This window comes from Zootoca vivipara, chromosome 1, assembly GCF_963506605.1.
Source record: "Zootoca vivipara chromosome 1, rZooViv1.1, whole genome shotgun sequence".
In the NCBI taxonomy this organism is placed as follows: domain Eukaryota; kingdom Metazoa; phylum Chordata; class Lepidosauria; order Squamata; family Lacertidae; genus Zootoca; species Zootoca vivipara.
This window is the reverse complement of record NC_083276.1, coordinates 127,593,319-127,616,010: the sequence shown is the minus strand read 5'-3', so window position 1 is coordinate 127,616,010 and position 22,692 is coordinate 127,593,319. Positions and strand designations below refer to the sequence as shown.

The window sequence follows — 22,692 nt, the reverse complement described above, 5'->3', positions numbered from 1 at the left end:
TGGGAAGTTGATTAATCCGTTCTAGACGGGGGAAAAACACCCCCTAGAACGGATTAACTGCTTCGCTCCGATGCCTTTGCGGAGGCTGGGGGCCTCCGCAAAGGCATCGTAGTGAAGCCCCAGCCTCCAGAAGGCATCGGAGCCGGGACTTCGCTCCGATGCCGTTGCGGAAGCCAGTGTCGCGAAAGCGGTCCCCGGCCTCCGCAAAGGCATCGGAGCGAAGTCCCGGCTCTGATGCCTTCCGGAGGCCGGGGAGCGTTTCCGCAACTGGGCTGTGCAGCCGCGAAAGCGGTCCCCGGCCTCCGCAAAGGCATCAGAGCGAAGTCCCGGCTCCGATACCTTCCGGAGGCCGGGGACCACTTTCGCGGCTGCACAGCCCAGTCACGGAAACGCTCCCTGGCCTCTGGAAGGCATTGGAGCGAAGTCCCAGCTCCGATGCCTTCCGGAGGCTGGGGCATCGCGCCGATGCCTTTGCTGTGAGGAGCCGAGTCGTGCCGCGGTGCTTGCTGTACACCCGCTTCTTCTGCCGGATCGGCTGCAAGGGGATGTTGTCGGTGGCACGGCCCCGACAACATCCCCTTGCAGCCGGTCCGTCAGAAGAAGCGGATTGACAGCAAGCACTGCGGCGCGCCTTTGCTGTGAGAAGCCGAGTCGTGCCGCGGTGCTTGCTGTACACCCGCTTCTTCTGCCGGATCGGCTGCAAGGGGATGTTGTCGGTGGCACGGCCCCGACAACATCCCCTTGCAGCCGGTCCGTCAGAAGAAGCGGATTGACAGCAAGCAGCCGAGGCGCGCCACGGTGCTTGCTTCCCATTCGCTTCTTCTGACGGACCGGCTGCAAGGGGATGTTGTCGGCATTCGACAACATCCCCTTGCAGCCGATCCGGCTGCAAGGGGATGTCGGCGTTCGACAATATCCCCTTGCAGCCGATCCAGCAGATGAAGCGAATGGGAAGCAAGCACCGCGACGTGCCTCGGCTCCTCGCAGCCGACGGGCCGAGGCCTCGCCACAGCCAGCGCGCCTTCCTGGGCTCTCCTGCCCGGCTTGGGTGGTCGCCGGGGCGGCCGCCTTTCTCTTGCTGACTTTGTGCTGCGGCTCGGCTCTCTCGGCGACGCCGCCGGCGGCTGCTGCGCCTTGGCCCTGCCTTCGTCGCCGCCGACCCCCCAGCCTGCCCGGTCGTCCTCGGCAACACCTCCGCTGCAATCAGAGTGCGGAGGGGCTGGGCTGCGCCTGGCGAGGCTGGTACGGTAGTCCGAAGGGAGATCCTCCCCGCCGGTGCTCTTCCTCGGCCGCCGCGGCCATGACGGACAATATCAGAAGAAGCGGGTGGGCAGCAAGCAGCATGGCGGGTAAGGCAGCGCCGGGCCCGGCTCCCCTTGGCGCGCCTCGGCTCCTCGCAGCCGACTGGCCTCGGCTTCGCCGCAGCCAGCGCGCCTTCCTGGGCTCTCCTGCCCGGCTTGGATGGACACCGGGGCAGCCTCCTTTCTCCCCCTGTCTCAGAAACCTTGGAAACCTCGGGTTACTTACTTCCGGGTTAGGATGGTTCGTAAACCGAAAGTTCGTAACCCGAGGTGTTCGTAAACCGAGGTTCCACTGTAAACTGTATTGAAGCATATATAAAATCAGCATTTTTCTCAAGGAATAATCACAATAAAATTACATATTAAAAATATGTTTGGGGGCATGCTTGCCTAACCAAAAAAAGTTTTTAGTGGGTGCTGAAAGCAGCACAGCTAATACATCTGCCTAATATTAATGCATTTCACCATTAAGTGTTCCACAGTGATGATTATAACAACAACCTACCCTCCATCCAAGGCTGGCTGGAGTGCATTATCCACTTTTTATCTTCTCAACAGCTGTGTGTGGAAGTTTAGGCTGAAAGAGGGTAGCCCAAAAATACCCAGTGAGTTTCATAGCTGAGTGAGGATTTAAACCCTGGTCTTCCTGTTTCTAAGTCCAATATTTCCAGGTTTAAAATTGTTTGCCTCAAGCCAAAAAATGTATTCCCTCTTTGCTCTTTGACTTCATAATTCTCAAAGAAAAAACCCACCCACTCTTGTTCTCTGTTAAACCATTTTCTATCATTTGGGCTACTAATAAATTTTCTGCTTTGCATCCTTTTCAAGCATAAGATTGAAGTGTTAGGGATGCAGACTTTTCACAGAAACGTGTAGAACCTAACACAGTTATTTTTATTAGGATAAGAAAAGAGATCGCCTAGAAAGAGAGATACCTGCTGGGCTTACATGTCACAGTTTTTCCATATTTGGACTCCCTTGAAACGCAGACTATAATTCTGCAAATGTTCTGATGTGCAGTTCAATTGGAAGTACATCATATCTGTAGTTATAATATAGCTCATGTAATATGCAATTCAAATAATATCTTTATTTTTGAAAGTTTATAATTGGCTATGAGATATTCATTTAAATGCTCTCCATTGAGGTTCCTCACAAAAAATTATACTTATGCCATTTAAGTTACTTTCTCATGAATTCTAGTTTTTTTTAACCCTTGGTTTCTAGTTTCACCATGCTTCAGAGCTGGCGAGGAGAAAATAATTCTGATGGTTTTGCTTCTTGAAGGTACTGCAACAGTCACCTGCAGGTACTTGGCTTTTTACCGAAAAAGGAGAGGAAGAAAAAGAATGACCCCGTCGAGGAGGTAAAAGTTCGGAACCAGATGGATTCTGTGGCCTTCAGCCTGACAGTTCCTCCACTGGCCTTGAAGATGCCCAATGGACTAGATGGGATGTCCCTCTCTCCACCGGGTGCCAGGCTTCCTCTCCACTACCTGGAAGCGGAACTGGAAGACCCCTTTGCTTTCAACGAGGAAGATGAAGATCTCAAGAAAGGGGCAACGGTGAAGAAGAAACTGCAGAGCAAATTAGCCCAGAACCGGCAGCGCCAGAGAGAAACAGAGATTCTGAAAGTTCGCCAAGAGCACTTTAGCCCTCTTCCTGCACCTTTGCAGCAGCAGCAGCAGCAGCAGCACTCCCATCTATCGCCATTACCAACTTCTCTAAAGCCAGCAGGGCTACCGCAGGGCTTGGTCTGCAAGTCACCTCAACCTCAGAACACCAGCCTACCAGTGCAGGGAGTGGCTCCCACCACGTACACTATAGCACAAGCCAGGCAGCCGTCTAACAAAAGACTTCTGCCTCCCCTGCACCCTACTAGGGCTCCTGGCCCAGACCCGCCTGGGGTGGACAGGATCCTTATGAAAGCCACAGCCTTCTCTCCGCACTCATCCTGTATGAGCCGGCTACAGAGACTGGTGAAACTGTGCACTCAGAAACAGCAGCTGGATGCTGATCTGTTTCCGCATTTAGGTAAGTGGAGGATTAATGGTACCTGAATGTTTTTTGATCATTCGGCCTAGCAAATTTGCCGCTGATTGGTAACGGTGCGCAATTGGAAGTACTTGACTAAACTGTATCCTTGCAAGTGCTTGCTTTTTAATGCAGAAGGGCAAACTAGGCCATGGGCAAGTGTTTCTGCATCCTGGCTCACAGCTAAGTCCTGTAAAATTGAGCTCGTTACTACTACTAAAATCTCATGGATTTGTCATTTTGTTTTCAAGGCAGTTCTTCTAAGCACATGAAGAAAGGGAGCATGGCTGTAAGTCTAGAGGACCAGTTCTAGCTTTTGCCATGCACATAAACAAGGAATTTAGGATGTTCTGATTGTTGGTATGGTATAAACGTTTGTGCTTAGGCAATCCCAAGTAGGAGAAAGTGTAACGGCAATTATGGATATATAATAGACAAAAAATGATGAAGCAATATTGCAGTATACTCTACCATGTGTTGTGCCCCATTGACTGTGTTGCCTTCATCCTATGGCCAGAAGTTAGCCTAGAGCACATTACTCTTTTCCATCTCAGATGTGGACCTTTGATCCCCATGCCCCACAGTGGCTGAGTATGTCTGTGCTAGTGAGCCTAATCACAAAAGCCCAGGACTTCGTGCCGGGGAAGAAGAGGCATAGCTAGACTTGCAGGGCAGTGGTGATTAAGGCTATCATAAAAGCATAGGGTTGGAAGGGACCACAAGACTCATCTAGGCCAACCCCCTGCAATGCAGGAATCTCAGCTAAAGCATCCAAAACAGATGGCCACCCAACCTCCAAGGAAGGAGAGTCCACAACCTCCTGAGGGAGACCATTCCACTGTTGAACAGCTCTTACCGTCAGAAAGTTCTTACTGATGTTTAGTTGGACTCTCTTTTCTTGTAACTTGAATCCATGGGTTCAGGTCCTGCCCTCCAGAGCAGGAGAAAACAAGCTTGCTACATCTTCCATGTGACAGCCATTTAGGCATATGTGAGGAAAACAACCCTACATGTGGCCATATAACCTTGATGGGGCGGGGTGAGATTGCAGCTGTTTGGGAAACTTCCATATGCGTGGTACATCTTTTCTCTTTTTGTTCTTCTCATTCATGCACTTATAATGAGGTTCCCATTTATGATGAGGCCCTCTGTTGTGCTGCCACAACAGTGCTTTTTATTTGACTACTTTATTTTTTTCACTTCCTTTCATGCTTTTTCCAGGGTTGGACTGGTCTGAAGACAGTGGAGAAGAATTGGAAGAACTGGAACAAACCTCGCCATACCAGGTTGCATGGTCTATTCGGGAAGCCCTCAGATATGACAGGAATGAGTAAGTGCATACAACTCAGAACAAAAGACTGAGTAATTAAGTGCAGGATACGAAATAATACAGAGATCAGGCTGTTTTTAAAACTGTTACCTGTAGGTGAGGGTAGGAAGAGGGTATTTAGAGAGGCTTGGATTTGTATCCCCAAAGCTTTCTGTCTGTAAGCAGAATGGAGGTCTACCTGTGCCACTTGACTTCACCGTCCTCTTTTCTCCCCTGAACATGCTCCAAAATCTTCTCTGCAGCATTGGGGGCCTTCTGGCGCAGGTTTTGGGGGTACACAGTGGGTTGCAGGTGAGATGAGAGGGTGTTGAAGTGCCATGGCATAAGAGGAAGTTCGTTCGTGCAGTGAGTTCTTATCCCAAACATTTTAGAAATGGCTGGTGAACCTGAAAAAAAAGATACGTATAACATAGAAACAGAGGCCGGAATCAGAATAACGAAACTTGATCAGTGATCTTCTTGTCCTCAGTGGAGGTATTTGCTTCTCCTATCTCAAAAGCATCATTTTGTAGTCCATTCCTAGGAGCAGCTGCCATGGCAAAACAACAACAACAACAGAGGATTGGTCACGAGAACTGCTGTGTTGCATGGTATCACAACTTGTGGTATTTCATTAGTTTGGCCATTGCACCACCACAACAGTTTGTTCATAGTGGAAAGGGATAGTATTTCATTTATTTTCTATATTTCCCATCAGTTCTGTAATTCCTAAGGTATATTTACAATAATTACAATTTTATAGTGACAATAAAAAATGTAAGTGCTTAGATCCTATCCTATTCTCCCACCAGCAGAAGTTTGCTTAGAGGATGCTCCTGCTGGTGGGTAGGAGGGGGAATCAAATTTCTTCCCCTTGAGTCCTTTCCTCTGAGAATTTGCTCCAGAGGGAGGGGAAACCCTTTGGAAAAGCATGAAAAGTGGTGCTCAAGCTGCAGGGGAAAGGGGGAGCTGAGCCCTTCCATATATGGAGGGACAACTCCGGATCCAAGCCAAAATGAATGGCAAATTCAGTAAAACACCCCAGTTAAACCATGAAGGGTAGAACCAGGAATAAAATCAGGGGGTAAAACTTTTCAAATGGTAGAAGCCTGAGAAAATAGAAATACATTAGTGTGGACTCTAGTGTGGGCTAGATTGCCAGAGGGGATATTTTTATAAATGGGGTGCCGCAGCCTTCTCCCTAGTTGCCAGCCAATGTGTGTGTGGGGAAACCATCCAAAAATGAATACAGAGCTCAGGGAGGTTGACGTGGAAACAGACATTTCTTCAGGTACAGTACTTGGGACTTGCACCGTACAGACAACATAGCAGTATTACATGTTTGCAGAATTGTGACGTTGGGTTTTGAGTGCCAGCCACTTTATCACCTGCTTTTCCCTCCCCACGCAATCTCACAGGCCAGATGATGATGCTGACGCCAGTGGCAGGAGCTCCCGCATTTCCCAACTTTGCACTTACTTTCAGCAGAAATACAAGCACCTCTGCCGCCTGGAGCGGGCAGAATCTCGCCAGAGGAAATGCCAACATACATTCCGGAAAGCCTTGCTGCGGGCAGCCAGCCGAGAGCCGGAGTGCGCTGGGCAGCTGATACGGGAGCTCCGAAGAGCTTCGTGTACTCGAAACAGGTGAGGAACCGCCCACACCTGACAGTACAGCACACAAATGATATCCCAGCCTTTTCCATTTTTTGGTGCTAATCTTCTTGGGTGTCCTTTTGTTTCAGCACAAGCCAAGTGAAGCAGAGGGACGTGTCACCATGTAGAGGGACAACAAAGGGCGAACCATGCACCAACAAGGCTCTTCCGTTCACTAAACATTGTTTTCAACGTATCTTTTTCCACTGTGTTCCTGTTCCTGTTGTGGGCTAAAAACGTAATACAGTCGTACTTTGGTTGTCAAACTTAATCCGTTCTGGGAGCATGTTCGACTCCCGGAACAGATGGAAAACCAGGGCACAGCTTCCGATTGGCTGCCGGAGCTTCCTGCACTCAAATCGGAAGCCACATCCGATGTTCGGCTTCCGAAAAACGTTCGCAAACTGGAACACTCACTTCCAGGTTTTACCCGGTGTTTGGGAGCCAAAACGTCTGAGTATCAAGGTGTTCGACAACCAAGGTACAACTGTAATCTACTTCTGGCCATCTCCCATTTCCAACGAGTATTTCTGGGGACACTCCTGCTAGCTTCTCTGCATGGTGCTTCTTTTCAAGCTAGCAACTCATGGGAGAGATTTGGGAAATCCATTCTTAAGCCAGTGCAGTTGTGTCAGCTCTGAAGCAGCAGAGAGACCCTGAAACAAAGGTAGAATCCAGGGGCCTAGCCAGCATTTGAATCTGTCCTCGCTTCGAATCACTGGCATCAGGTCAGAATTGTTTGGTTAGGGCTATGGTACACCTTCAGGGTGGAGGAACAAACAGCTTTCTAGAAATGTCCCTGTACTGGACACAAGCAGCTGGCATTGCCCTGTGTGAGGTTGGTTTGTCAGTTTCCGCAGAAAGTCTGAATTATCTTATAGCTTAAATTGCTATAAAGGTTTCAGCAGGGTGTGAAATCTGCACTGTGAGGTAGTACAATGACCTAGAATGAATAAGAGATGAAAGACCTATAATTCTGCAGTATCGACAGACGAGGCAGAGATCAGGGAGAATGAAAGTCCTTATGTTAGAAGCCCTTACAATGAGCACGAGTACGTGAAATTGCAGGAGCAAAGAAAGGAAAGTTTCCAAATGCAGCAAGCTCTGAATTTTAATGAGTTTTCTCTTTCCCACTCCTCTCTCAACTTCAAAATTCACTTAAATCTCTTGCGGCTTCCCCCCCCCCGCCCCTTCCTAATTGCAACTTTAGCCTTAATTTTAAAGTTCCTCTAAGGCGTTGAGGAAGAACTGAGAATTATAAAGGGATCAATGAAAGGACTTTTGTAGACATGACAAGCGCAGAGCGTTTGAAAGAAAAGTGCCATGCAGAATATTGACTATGCTTTTAAGTGCTGGTCTTGGTAGGGCTGTTTGCACACTGGAGTTGGCGAGTTATGTGAATTAGTCCACCGACATATCTTATCTCGCAGCCTCTGTGTGATTGGACACCACACAAGGCCACTGGGCTCACAGGCAGGAAGCTCCATTTGTAATGAGCCAGCGCTGCCACAAGGAGGCAGCACTGCCACACGTAGGCTGATGCTTCAGCCCTTGCTTGAGCTGCCATAGAGATAATTCATTAGCGCTTCTCTCCTAAATCACTGCCCTGTGTTTATCCCACCAAGGAGTCCCTAGGTATGTTGCTCCCTGTATACCTTCAATAATGATCATTCCCTTGTTCACATTGGCTCCATTCAGGCTTTGCTCTCATAAAGCCACGCCTTTTGTCCCACACCCTACATCGTGTCTTGGTTGTGTGCTTGGTTGTGTGAAAAGAAAAAACAATGTAGAAGTTTCTGTTCATGGTGAGTAGAGGTTTCTGCATGTTCAGGACACATGATTGTGCTGCTAACCAGAACATGCAGAGCTCCTACGTGGAAGCAGGAACTTGTGCATTGGTCTTCCTCATCACAAAGTTGCACGCAGATGTTGAATGAAAAATACGCAGCATCAGAGGTAGGGCCGAAAGCTCAGCCTTGCTCTCCACTCTCCCCACTCCTGCCCTGTGTGAGTCACTAGGGTTTAAAGAGCTGAAGGAGAACCAGGAACCTTGCAGCTGCTGCTGGGATACAATGGCCACCATCCCTGAACATTGGCCATTCTAGAATTTCAACAATCTAAGGCTGTAGGTGCCCCACCCATGCCTCAAGTCAGGCTTTCTCAACCTTGGGTCTACAGATGTTATTGGACTACAACTCTGAACATCCCTGACCACTGGTCCTGCTAGCTAGGGATGATGGGAGGCCCAAGGTTGAGAAAGGCTGCCTTAAGCAGAAAGTTGACCTTGTCCCTCAATGGCGGGAATGATGGTGGTGAATAAACACAGGGAGAAAGCAAGTGAAGTGGCTTACTCAGGAAATTGCATCATGTAAACTTGCATGTTGAAGGAAAATGCCTACTGCTGATTTAGGGAGGGGAGGAATAGATGAGAGAGAGAGACTAAAATGCATTGAGTTTATATATCTCTTCTGAACAAAATAATGTTGAATCCAGATTCACTGTATTGACTTCTTCTGTGCGTCATCTGTCAAAAAGGCAGGAAGAAATTTATAATTTTTATGTCCTCTCATATGTGGATGACAGAAATCCTCTTTTTAATATTTGTGTATGGATTCTCATTAGTTGGTTAGAAAGCAAATCTATTGATTGCATTGTCCCAAAAATCACAGTATTGATTAAGAATCTCCAGGAAACAAGACACACAAACTCATTAGCAAAATAGCTGCTTCCATAAACCCATCTTAATAAATTATAAAATCATTAGTAATTCTGCTTGATGGCAGTTTATTTTATTTATTTTTTTGCTTTTAACTGTTGACTTCACATCTTCTGTAGCTGCAGCATGAATGCCATTTAAGGAATTGCTCCAAAGTGAGATATTCGTTGGGAATAGAATTCAAGGTTCTGTATCATACTCTCTCTCTCTGTAAATCATGCAGTCTCCTGCCCCTCCTTTGTGTGTTATTCCTGACGACAGAGATACCCAGATATCCTCTTGAACCGGTCACAGCAGCTTTTCTCAAGCTGCACAGCCAAGTTTGCAGACGGACAGCAATGCTCTGTGCCAGTTTTTGACATTACGCACCAGACACCCCTGTGTGAAGAACACGCCAAAAAAATGGTAAGTATATTTGCTAGTCAGAATACTTGAAGAACACCGGCAGCAGTATTTCCATCAAGCCGGGGGATGACATCAGCGTGCAGCTTTCGCTTCTGCCCCCTTCAGAAAGCTGTAAGGTGAGCTCTGATGATAACAAAAAATAAAATAAAATAAAATGCTATATCAGCAGCCCTTTTTGACTGAACTCATCTAAAGGATTATGGGGAAATGTTTCAAAGATCCTCCTTCGCTCATCCTATGCAAGCTTATGCGGAACAGAGTCTCCCTGAATTTAACAGTCCCAATTAAGGGTGCATAGGATTGCATTTAAGAATGATTTCCTCTTTTGTGACTCCGTCATGTCTACCATGAGAATATAGAGAGGCTGTTGGCAGTATCCAACTAATTTACACCAGCACAAGGATTTCAGCTTGCGCTGTGGAACGTCTTCCCACCCCCTCCCTAAATCTTCGTTCCTGACTCTGGGGAGCCCCCAAGCAGATTTAGGGTGTACACAGTGGGAGAAGACTGGGTAGGGGGAGTTCTGTTGCACAAGCAGAAATCTTTGCACTGACGCAACAAGTTAGTTAGGATATTCTCATAAGCTTATAGGTTATTCTCCTGGAATGCCTTGTCAAGGTGGAAACTTGAGCATTTCAATTTGTTCACACAGTTTATTTTTGCCAGTTACGTCGGTCAGTGAAACGGAAGCTCTCCTCATTTTAACTTCTTTCCCTTGACAATCTCCAAACTGCCTCTCAAAGGTTTGAACATTACCTTTCCCCTTTGCTAGGCACAAGAGTCATACACCATAGCCAAGCTAATAGCTGGCATCTATCTGAATTTGGCTAATTCCCAGATGACTCATTTTGTCATCAGACAGTTTCTTACTGGCACAAAGCTCAGTTTTTTGGCTGCACTAAACTATGTGTGGGGATCTAGCCTGTGGAAGCTCCCCGTCATACCCACTGTGTTTCCTCCTTGCCTCTGCCCACCATCAATGGGAGATTTTCAAGCCTAAACGCATCACAGGGCATTTTCATGGAGGTCCAGTTGGCTCTAACAGGAGGCTTTTCATATCTTACTTTGGCAAGGCGAGGAAGGTTAAGGTGTGTGTGTGTTTGTGTGTTGTGGGCAGGTGTGCGGGTGTGTGGGTCCCTCCCCACCAACATGCTCTACCCACACTCACTTTCATTTTTTCCCCTGCTCATGGAAGCTTGGCCACAGGGAATACAGCCCTTGGGAGTCACCCCAATATAATCCACTTTGAAGATCCACCCCATTTAATTATAGCGCCTTGTGAAACCCCATCTACGGAAAATTACATTATCTGAAGGTTATTAACTCATTTGGAAGTAATACCTTCCGTGTGTGCACTTCTGTTCTTCCTGGTGACATGGCATTGTGATGCTCCATGTTGAATGTCTTTGAATGTTTTCAAAGAGAGGTAATTCGACCATTTCCAGCCTTGAGCTCAGATTAACATTCTTTCTCATTCAGTGCCACCCTAAACTTCCTGAAGGCCACATGTTAAACTCGTATGATTTGAATTTGGAAATAGTTTGGTCTGAATGCCCTTTTGATTCTTTCCTGCCAGTGGTACAAAAGGGTGAACGGTTTGCTTAGCATCATGGTTCCCTTTTCAAGGTGTCAGACGTTGTCTATTCCGACTTGCATGCCATAGAGATGTTCACATTTTGGAATGGCAAGGAAAGAAAAGTGCTTCTCAATTCACTGTTGCTGTTTTCAATTCTCGTTCTAAAAAGGATAACTTCTTGAGAGGAGACAGCTCCCGCAAAGTCCAGCACCAGCAGCAGAGGAAACCCAGGAAAAAAACAAAGCCACCTGCTCTTACCAAAAAACACAAGAAGAAGAGAAGGCGAGGGCCACGACGTCCCCAAAAACCGATTCCTCCTGCTGTGCCCCAAGGAAACCTCAGTATGCCCACCAGCGTCTCACTGCCAATGGAGATCTCCCATATACGGTCAGAGCCCAGCTATGATTAATTTTCTAAGTAGACAGCCTAGTGTTGGAAAAGATAGGCCAAGCAAATAAGTATTGGTCCAGATTCAGCTAAATAGTTGTTCTAACAAGAGCCAGAACGAGTGACGCTCGCACAACAGGGCTTTCCTCCCCTTGCACACCCTACTAAATTGGCTCTGCAGGGTTGGGGACCTCATCACATGGCGGGGAGGAGAGGGTATATAATTCTGTCTGGCAAGCAAAAACACTTGCGCTGATAGAACAGTTGCCTTAGTCTACGCTACGTGTATGAGGAATAGGAAAACCAACTCTGAAGTTCTGCACACACTTGCTTGAAAATAAGCCCACTTGAGGACAGTGGGTCTTACATGGCACATAATCCTCTGAATGTTTACTCTCACACAAGTGCTGGGTTATGTAGACATTTTTGGCCAGTCTTTATGACCTAATGTAATATACTTTGCTACTGATCTAATGGCACTTTTCATGCATTAGAGCTCTCTTCTACCTTCATAAATTGACATACCAAGTCAGAAGACATTTGCTCCAGAATGGTACATTTTTACAGTCCTTAACTGTCCCATTTTATTGAAAAAGCCCAAATAGGTGGCTGATTCACATCTTGAACAAATTAGTGTGAAAGAACTCAGCTTAATTACTCCTTTCTAGTACTTTAATAAGCCAGTCTAAATAGTAACTGAGCTGGAAGAGCATTATGCAAGTCAGTGGCTGTATTCACACTTGTCTGCAAACTGTGGTTTGAAGGAAGATTGGTTAAAAGTGGGCCTCTCAGACTTTTAATCCAGGGGAAAACTATATCCTGGGTTTCAAAATTGGAGATAACAATTAATTCTTACGATCAAGAGATGTGTGTATGCATTTTCTAGGTCAACTCCCAGAACCTTGGGTCAGGCATCCTCCTTGGAACCAATACTATCACTAAGACCATTGGTGCCCTGGGATGGAGCGATAAGTTTCAGAACAATGCAGACATTTCAAGGGTTCCTCTAGAGCTCCCAGCGGAAGTGCAGGCTGAGTTGGGGAATCCCAGCAGATCGTCACTTGCTGCTCATATTTTAGCCCAAAGTGGATAGAGCGGGGGGAGGAATCCCTGCTCCCTGGAAGCATCCAATTTGTTTTAAGTTTCATGGCATGTTGAAAGCCCCTCTTGCATCCTGCTAGTGATATGACCGGCACACAGTTCGGAAATCCCATTTGTGCAGCGATCTCTTCTGTCATAGTATAGTGCTAGCCACAACCCAGCACTGTGTGAGAGTAAACATTCATAGGATTGTGGGCCATGCGTATTCTTGCACCAGCAAGAATATCCCATACCATCTTTTGTGCACCAGCAGAGGTAGAAAAGAGACAGGGCTGTACATAGATCTTAGCTGTAGCCATACCAGATCCTGCAGTAGCTTTATGTATGGCAGCTGCAACGGCTCCATACATTCAGAGTTGAGTTTGGTGAGGGAACAGTTTAAAAAACAAAAAAGGGGTGGTGGGTGGAGAAAGGGCATATGAGCCCCAGAATAGATCAGAGCCCAGCACGGTGCCAGACCAAAGGCCGGAGGTGACTGTCTTTCCTGTTTTTATAGGAGCCCTTCCACACCGGAGCTGAGTACAGATGAGCTGCCAGATGACATCGCCAATGAAATCACAGACATTCCACACGACCTCGAATTGAATCAGGAGGACTTCTCTGACGTCCTGCCACGGCTGCCTGATGACTTGCAAGACTTTGATTTCTTTGAAGGTACCTTCTCTCTCGATTAACTCAGTGCCTGTGGCAGGAAAGGGCACCATTTTTGACATTCATTTCATTGTTTTTTTATTTTATTGTACTATTAAGGAAAATGCGGAAACGTGCAAGGATAAAAAACAGTGGTTCAGATTGCTAGTCAAACTGTCAGTCATGATTCTACGTGACCATTTTAGGTGTGTCCAAATGACACGTGATTGCCGACATGTGGGTCCTTTTGGACCTGGCAGAGGGATGGGCGTGGTTATGCACATTCGGGAACTGAGAACGGAACCCCTATGCGAAATGGTCTTCGCCCGTACATTGTATTCCTGAATGTCAAGCAGATACTTTTCTCGTCTCAATTGTTCAATCCCATTTTGCAGAGAACTTAAAGGTGTGCAATTATTGCATGATCATATACCCTTAACGCTTTTCTATTCCACAGAGCCATCTGTGGAAGGGATTTTTTTAAATACATAAATGTAAATACTGTGTAGCTTTCAGTTTTGTGTTTGTCTAAGCACCAGAATTTGAACTTGGTGATTAGTTTTTGTATTTGTGGGGGAATTTTAAATGTTGTGAATTTGGAGAGACTTAAAAAAAAAATGTTTAAAGGGCAAGAAACCGGAAAAACCCAGCCTCCTAAGCAGTTATGACAAGGTTCACCACAGGTTGTATCCAACACTGCATGGGTGGAGTTCTGCTAATGCAATGGGAATTCCTGCTCCTCCCTGAACCCCAAAATCTGCTCTGGAGGTTCCCCCAAACCCCCTGAAGCAGAATTTGAGGGCCTACAGGGGAGAGCGGGGGGAAGTTTTGTTCTGCAAGTGGAACGACAGTGTTGGATACAAACCCTATGTACCGAAAAAGATTACAAACTTGCTTTTAGGAAGGGCAGCTTTTGAAAGAGAGAGCACAACTATCTAATTACCAGTATATCAGGGGTCAGCAGACTTTTTCAGCAGGGGGCCGGTCCACTGTCCCTCAGACCTTGGGGGGGGGGGGCGGACTATATTTTGAACAAAAATATGAACAAATTCCTATGCCCCACAAATAACCCAGAGTTGCATTTTAAATAAAAGGACACATTCTACTCATGTAAAAACATGCTGATTCCCAGACCATCTGCGGGCCGGATTTAGAAGGCGATTGGGCCGCATCCGGCCCCCGGGCCTTAGTTTGGGAACCCCTGCAGTATATTAACTTTGAAAAGATCAAACTTTCTACATTATGACTGAAAAATCCAGGTGTGTTTGTCCATGTTGCTCCATTGCCTAAAAACATAATAATTCCACGCTGCGTTAATCAAATATCTGAAGAACAGACTTTTATCTGGGTATTTTCCTGGCCCACCTTCTGAACTTAAGGTGGGGGTGACTAAGGACAGGGACTTTTTAGCTCTAGAGCCCTGTCTCTGTAAATCTGTAGGCTCCTCTTGTGTTTTCTTTTTCTGCCATTACTTTAATACCATCCCATTTTCATTTTACAAGCCTGTTTTAACCATCAGTTAATATAATTTTAACATGCTCTTTTTTAAAAACCCTTCTGTGTTTTTATTGATGGCTTTCATTGCATGTCTTTATTTTTTCTTTTTTCTTCAAATGATTTTTATTGATTTTTACACGATCACAAAAAAAGCAAACAAAAACAAAATTACAAAAAACAAAAATACAAAACATACAAAACATAAAAAGCAAAACATATTCTTACTATCGTTTTTTAATTAACATTGTTGATTGTTGGGTCCATTTTAAAATCCAAATTAGGCAGTTTTCATATTATTTCTTATATCATTCTAATACATTTTAGCATTAACAATTTACCCTAATCTTGTTTCTAATCTAAAAAACATCAACTATCAGCATTTAAAAATCCAACCGAGTCTCAGGATACCAAATTCTCCAGTAGATAGCCTATAATGTTCCAATGTACGTTGCTTGTTTTTATTTTATCTGTTGCATTTTCAGTTGAAAGAATGTCGTCTCTAAAACAAAACGATTCTCTGAAGATCTTAATGTCATTTGAGAGGGGAGAGCTTTCTTCTTTGTATTCAACCCACTTAAACTTCCTTTCTGAACTGTGGCAGGCCTTCCCTGTCAGTAATAAAAAGTTTTCTGACCAAGGCCTTGCATGTGCACCGCTCAGTTTTATTTTGTTTTATGCATTTGATGACTTGCAGCAGGCCGTGGCAGAAACAAAGCCTGCTGTTAAGGCAAAATGAAGTGGTAGGAAAGTTCTGCCTTGGCAGCTCTTTCACACATGCAAGTTGCCACTGGGTCATCAAGTAATCAACCTGTCTGTGTGAACATGGCCTTGTTTGGTAGACAAACACTCCAGCCACCCTATGACATGTAAGTTCACGCTAACAGGCTGGTAATACTTCCAGTGGGCTGGAAATAAATTCATGCACTCACATATAAAGTTAATTAAACAAATGAACGGCTAAAGTTCAAACTGGATGTTCTACTATCCATGTAAATTACCAATTGCATGAATTGTTTTTGAAGTGGAAGTGCTTGAGGTGCAATACTGATCGTGCCCTTGGGGACCCCGTAAAGAGAACCTCCATCCCTCATCACATTAAAAACCACCACCACCACATCATCCATGCAATTATGTGTAAGGTAAAGGTAAAGGTAAAGGGACCCCTGACCATTAGGTCCAGCCGTGACCGACTCTGGGGTTGCGCGCTCATCTCGCATTATTGGCCGAGGGAGCCGGCGTATAGCTTCCAGGTCATGTGGCCAGCATGACAAAGCCACTTCTGGCAAACCAGAGCAGCACATGGAAACGCCGTTTACCCTCCTGCTGTAGCGGTTCCTACTTATCTACTTGCATTTTGACGTGCTTTCGAACTGCTAGGTTGGCAGGAGCAGGGACCAAGCAACGGGAGCTCACCCCGTCACAGGGATTCGAACCGCCAACTTTCTGATCAGCAAGCCCTAGGCTCAGTGGTTTAACCACAGCGCCACCTGGGTCCCTATTGTGTTTGGTGTGAGGTCTAATTTGGCCATAAGTCTCTAGCGCGTTTAAGCCTCTTGGCAGCTTGTCTCCTAATCCCTTACATCGAATGCACCTACGGGAGGTATGCCAACCGCTTACCATATTTTTAATTTAACGCAGGTAAAAATGGAGACCTCCTCCCTACGACCGAAGAGGCAGAGGAGCTGGAACGGGCCTTGCAGGCTGTGACTTCTCTTGAGTGCCTGAGCACTATAGGAGTGCTCACACAGACAGACGGTGTGCCGGTTCCAGAACTATCGGACAGAGGGATAGGGGTGTTCTCCACGGGTGCTGAAACTTCAGGAATTCAGTCCTTGAGCCGGGAAGTCAACGCGGATCTAGGTGAGCTGCTGAATGGGCGTATAGTGCATGACGAGAATTTCTCTAGCCTGGACCTGGATGATAGCTTGCTCCGCTCTGCTACCTTATCCAACCCACCTACGCCCCTGGCAGGGCAGATTCAGGGGCAATTCTCTGCCCCAGCCAACGTTGGCCTTACTTCTGCCCCTCTGATAAGTCAGAGTGGGCTTGGGGAGAGAGCCTTCCCAGGACAATTTCAAGGACTTCACGATGGCAGCCATGCCTCCCAGAGGCCACACCCTGCCCAGCTGCTAAGCAAGGCAGACGACCTAATCACCTCACGACAGCAATACAGCAGTGACCATTCACACTCCTCACCCCATGGAAGCCATTATGACAGTGAGCACGTGCCGTCGCCCTACAGTGACCATATAACGTCCCCTCATGCCACCTCCTACTCTGGCGATAACTTGGCAGCTACGTTCTCCGCAGAGATGCCCATCATAGCACAGCACCTGCTCCCTTCGCAGCTGGAGGTGCCGCTCGGTGGCGTGGTGAACCCCAGAACTCACTGGGGGAGCCTCCCCGTCAACCTCGGCGACCCTTCTCCGTTCAGCAACCTGCTCGGTGCCGACGGACACCTGCTCTCCACCTCCCTGTCCACGCCACCGAGCACATCGCACTCAGAGACCACGCAGCCTGCCTTCGCCACCGTGACCCCCAACAGCTCCAGCGTGCTCCCGGGGTTGCCGCAGACCAGTTTCAGTGGCATGGGCCCCGGGTCCTCTGAACTCATGGCCTCCACTTCCCCAAAGCAACAGCTCCCTCAGTTCAGCGCCGCCTTTGGCCACCAGCTGAGCTCCCACAGCGGCATCCCCAAGGACCTGCAGCCAAGCCACAGCTCCATAGCGCCTCCCACAGGCTTCACAGTAACAGGTGCCACAGCTACTAGTACCAATAATGCGTCTGCTTCCTTCACCACCTCCAGCTGAGCTCTCGTCTGTCTGCAAATTTCAGGCAGTTGGGGGACCTTACGTTCCCTCTCACCCCACCCTGGCCCACTTCTCTTTTCCTGATTTTTTGTCATCTCCTTTTTAAAGACGTCATTTAAATTTAAAAAAAAAAAGAGGGGGCAAAAAGTCCTGATTCGGTGCAGACCAGGGTTCCCCCATCGCTCTGCTCTGCTCTCTTGATCTTATGTGCTGGTTTCTGTATTGGTGCTCATTTACTCCTGGCAGATTTTGTTATACTTAGCCAGTAAAAATATCCCAGATAAAAAAGAATACAGCACAGATCCCGGATGTAAGTGACCATAGATGAGGAATCTGTGACCCTCTAGGTGTTGCTACGCTTGAGTTCCCATAGTCCTTCACCGCTGGCCATCCTGCCTGCTGCTGGTCCAAACTGGGAGGAGTCCCAGCGACTCTGGAGGGCCGCAGACTCCCTAGTCCTGCCTTAGACCGATAAATGAGAAGTTAGATACAATGGACTCCAGACCCAAAAGTGAGATGATACCTCAAATATAACTAATGCAAGTTCCTAAGGCTCAAATCAGAGTATCCAGTCCTGTGAGCATCTGGGCAAGAGGTGAGGAGTTGATTTATTTCAAAGAATGCAAATGGCACGAAAGGGGGATCAACCTTTTGATTTGGTAACTGGGCACTGCAGACTTAAACCAACACCATAGTTCAATTGTTAATTCTGTCAGCTTAACACTGGGCTCTTAACCTCCTCTGTTGAGTGCAGGGGTTTGTGTGTGTATTTGTGTGTGTGTGTGTGTGCGTGCGTGTATTTGATGGGTACATGACAGGTTGTTCCCCCCCCCTTTTCTTTCCTGTTCTGAAAGAGACTATCTTGAAACCAGCGACCGTTCATACTGCAAGCTAATTTGGTTTTTGAAATTGGGTTGAATGGAAGAAAGGATGAATTTGTAGGACATGAGATTGTACTTGTTGGTTCAGAGTATCTATGACAGTGGGGAGTTTTAAATAAAAAATATATATCATTGGTATGTAGAACAGAAAGCAGAACTGAGTACTGTAATGAATTGCAATGGTGTACCTGCTCAGATAAAGCATATGCTAATCCCTAAAGCAGATCTGTTATTATAGTAGTGTTGTTGGGTTGGCACTTTCCAATGGAGCATTACTTTTAACATAGCCAAGTCTCAGCCGGAACTGGCAGAATTGTGTCCTTTTCCCACTCAAACCAATGTGAGATCAGAACTGCTGAGTGATCTTACAAAGTTGTAGCCGTCTCCAGATACTTGATGCTTCTGGGGATCCCTACAGCAGCCGTGAGCCCTTACGGTGCTCCATAATACTTTGGGAATATTTAGATATTTTTAGAAATCTTATGTGCAGAGTGAGGTCTGAGAAGAAAGAACAGGCATGCTAAACAACACAAGCTACCAAAGTTAATAGAAAAAAAGAAAAGTGCTGGTGTTCTCCTATCTCTAATCAGTGGTCTTGCTAATAAATACATTTTCAAAGTCAGAGATTCTACTGTTATCACTTCATGGCCTCTGAAGATCCACAGCAATCAAACTGCAAGGAGTTTGTCAGACTAAGGACTGCTTCCCCCACAAAATGTTCTTTATCAAGCAAGCTACAAGGTCTCTGCTCCACCCCACCCCCCCTTAAACAGGGCTTGTAGCTGTGCTGTTTCTCAAATGAAAAGTAGATTATGCCATTTATTTCTCATGAAGTCCACTTTTGATCCCTGCAATCATTTCTTGTTTTCTGGAACGGCCCTCTACTCCTAAGAGCAGGGCTTCGTTATATTTTATGGTAAGAGGTTTGGATTGTATATAATTTCATCTACTTTTTATAATATATTTAAAAAGATACGAAGAGAGAAGAAAGGCACACTCTAGTAGAGTATTTTAATTTGGTCTGCTATGGGGGATGAAGAGGGAGCTCAACTTTCTCTTTGTGACTGAAGCAGTTGTTTCCTGTCTAGCTTTTCTATTCCGCTTTCAAATGGTGCTCAAGTGAGAATCTGGTACAGGCATCCTCCTCCTCCCAAACCTTTGGGCAGGGGAGGGTTCCAGGAATTGCCTGTCTGAATCCCATAAATTTGAACTATTGCCTTCTTTTAAAAAGCTGTGCTTATTATTTTGAGAGGATCAGGGAGTTTGCCCCTGGAAATAAAAGTACATGTTGCTGGAAAACATTTTTATGCTTTTTAACCTTGTGAAATCCCTACCCTGCATTTGAAATTGAACTGTATAATAAACATCTGAGTGTGTTCCAAATTATATTTGTAATGTATCTGTTTTAAGTCAGTTAACGAGCTGAAGAAAAGCTCCTTGCATTTTCTTTATTCTACTTTAGTGCACAGTGTATTGTGAAATGATTTCCCCCTTCCAAACAAAAAACAAAAAACAAACCAACAACCCCTGGCTTTTGTGCTAAATAGGAAAGGGGGGGGGGAAAGCCCTGTTCAGTTCCCCCCTGTTTTGTTTCCAATCAAATTGAATAAGTGATTAGCTCTCACAGGAAAGTGAATTGGTTTGACAAACTACAAAACTTATTTAAAATATCATTTGGTGCTGTATTATTCCAGTATCTGAAAATACGGCAGAATGATTGGAATCTGAAGACTAATGTTTTCTGTGCATGTGCAAGGGCTTTTCAGCCTCCCCATGCCTGTTGCAGCCTCTTAAAAAGTTTGGGGGACCTTCCGAGACCACATTCCATGCAATTTGAGATGTTGCTTCCAGAAGGCAAAATGCACAGGCTGGGAATGCAAAACAGACCAGTTGCAAAATTTGCAGCAAACCTTTCTGCTACTTCTCAGTGATGTTCACAGCCTGTCTTTAAAAAGAAGCCAGCATGGTTCTTTCTGCTCACATTCAGGGCAAAATCCTGCACGTATAACTTAATGCAAAAACACCAGTCTTCTGCATGTGACATAGTGGGAAAATACGCGAGGCTACAGCAGGTAGATACACATCTAGGTGGAAGACAGACTATAATCCAGTCAGGTTTGGAAGCGTGGGTTAGGGTTAGCCCTGTTTTGATCTCACAGCAGGATTTTGCAGTTTCCATATTTCCCTTAAGGAAATACCATTGTTCGTCTCAAAAGTGTCTTGCAACAGATCCTGTTTCTCCATTGCATTTTCCTAATGCTGCTTATGTTACTAATATCTTCCCTTTCAAAACATTGCCCCTTGTGTTCTCTTGTAGTTAAATTATGGGCCACAAATGTACTGCACGGATAATTTCTTTATAATCTGTATTGTTAGAGGCTGGAATTTTCAAGGTTCCTAGCAAAATTCGGTTTATGACTCTTTCACTTTTATTTCACATCTCTTGTTCTTGTGAATTCGTTTTCTTTTAAGGAGTTTGATTGCATCTAGTGTCATGACATGAGTTTCATTAATCGAGAACATGATGTTTCCATATGTGGTTAAGCAAGGTGATGTGCGAGGATAAAATCCTCTAAAAGTAATTTCCCTGTAAAGTAGGAATGTCCCTCGGGGACGTCATTTCAGAAAGTTTAATGAAATCGCTTGAAAAGAATGCCTGCTAAAGGTGTGGTGCTTGTATGAACCCCCCAAATCTTTACTCCAGGATGCTTAACTGTTTGTTGGTTCTCAATAAACCCTGCCTTATGAACAAAGACAAATAGTAACGTTTAACACACCTACTGTTTGTGTAAGCTAGTATTTTATGCATTAAGAAAAAGAAAGAGGTAGAGTCAGTGGTTCTCTCCTCTTGATATCCAGGTTTGAAAGTAAGAACTTATTAACTTGCTTTATTTTATGTCTGTTGTAAACGATCTGCTGCGTGAACCCCTGTTTTTTTTTGGTTGTGTACATCGCAGCTTTCCAGTTTAGAACTAAGAACACGTGGCAAATGCATAAGAAAGGAACCTGCTTTGCATTGCCACTGGAGGGCAGCATAAGGAAGGTTTTTCCCCCCCTCCCTCTACAGTCTATAATTATGAAATAATCTTTCCTAGAATGTGAGAGAACTAGAGTGAGAAAACTCAGGGCTGAAAAAAGAGAAATAATAATAATAATAATAATTCAGTGCAACTCTTCTTTTCTAACCCCTTATAACACACATGCATGTATGTGTACACACACACACACACACACACACACACACACACTGCAAATTGTATGAGCTGGATTAATACATTGAACTTGGTCTGCTGGTGTGTCTTCACCGTCTTGTTTGGTTGGTGGGCCCCCCATTTTTTTAAATCCCACAGTCAGCTCACTCCTGGATTTTAGCATCTTTAAGAAAACAAATAAATTAGGAAATGGATCCAGCCTGAAAAGATGGTCAGTTATGTTATGCTAAGGAGTATCTCGTTTCTGTTTGAACCAGAGGTTTGAACCAGTTTCTCTGAATGGTGATGATCACTGTCCAGTTTTGGGCATGTCTCAGGGATTCCTTATGGAAATAAAGGCAGTTAAAAATAAAAGTAGTTGCGAAGAAGAAATTTTTGCAGGAGAAGTGTCATCGAAGCATGGGCACCAGAAAGTGACTTCGTTTCTGGGTCTCATGGCCTGGTGGCTGTTCTCTTGTGGGAGCTGTGCTCAAGTCCACCGTATAGAATATTCCCCCCATCCCACCCCATGATGCTTAGCTTTAAGCTTTAATTTAAGGACACCCCCTTCCCTTCCCTTTCCTCCCTGCCTGCACCACGTGTGTTCAGAATACTTATTGTAGATTTTTAAGAGAAAAGGTATATTAATTTATGCTATTAACATCACCTCATAAATTATAAGTTTTATACTAAAAAGCTATTGAGTGTAATGAATTATGTTGCATATGTGTTTTAATAGCTATGAAATGATACACATTTTTTTTATATAAAAAGAAGAAGAACAATTTGCCCTTACTCACCCTCAACGAAGCACCTTTTTTACACTGGAACTCTGCCGTGTCAAGGTGTACAGCTATTCTTTGCTACCTTGCAGATATAAATATATAAATAAAATCTAAAACATATAGGGGGGGGATGGTATCTCGCATTGACAAAACATAAAACCCTTCTTGACCCATTTATTCTTCCTCTTGAGGACGTTTGTTATTCTGCAATAATTTTATCTGTGGTTTGTACCTATGATGGTTAGGGGCTTTTAGTTTACAGGGTAAATCCAATTACTGCAGCTGGGAGTTGCGAACCAAGTTTGTAAGACTCCCTTCCCCTTCAAATATATTCATTTTCAGTTAGCTCTGCAAGTTGGAAGTTCAAAGGTTGAAATGTTAAAATCTAGGGATCCGCAGTGTCTTATTCAGGAAA

The 22,692-nt window shown here is 45.4% G+C and overlaps 1 protein-coding gene across 4 annotated transcripts in view; it reads left to right on the top strand.

Moving 5' to 3' along the window:
* Window positions 1-19,684, top strand: part of INO80D (INO80 complex subunit D) — a 35,107-nt gene extending 15,423 nt beyond the window's left edge. For all 4 annotated transcript variants that reach the window (XM_035137777.2, XM_035137759.2, XM_035137768.2 and 1 more), the window contains 8 exons: window positions 2,589-3,334; window positions 4,556-4,664; window positions 6,062-6,289; window positions 6,388-6,491; window positions 9,286-9,419; window positions 11,165-11,382; window positions 12,980-13,137; window positions 16,249-19,684. In XM_035137777.2, coding sequence (XP_034993668.2) covers window positions 2,589-3,334; window positions 4,556-4,664; window positions 6,062-6,289; window positions 6,388-6,491; window positions 9,286-9,419; window positions 11,165-11,382; window positions 12,980-13,137; window positions 16,249-17,420 — 2,869 coding nt within the window. In that variant the 3' untranslated portion in view covers window positions 17,421-19,684. The remainder of the gene's footprint in view (window positions 1-2,588; window positions 3,335-4,555; window positions 4,665-6,061; window positions 6,290-6,387; window positions 6,492-9,285; window positions 9,420-11,164; window positions 11,383-12,979; window positions 13,138-16,248) is intronic.
* The last annotated feature ends 3,008 nt before the right edge of the window (window positions 19,685-22,692 follow it).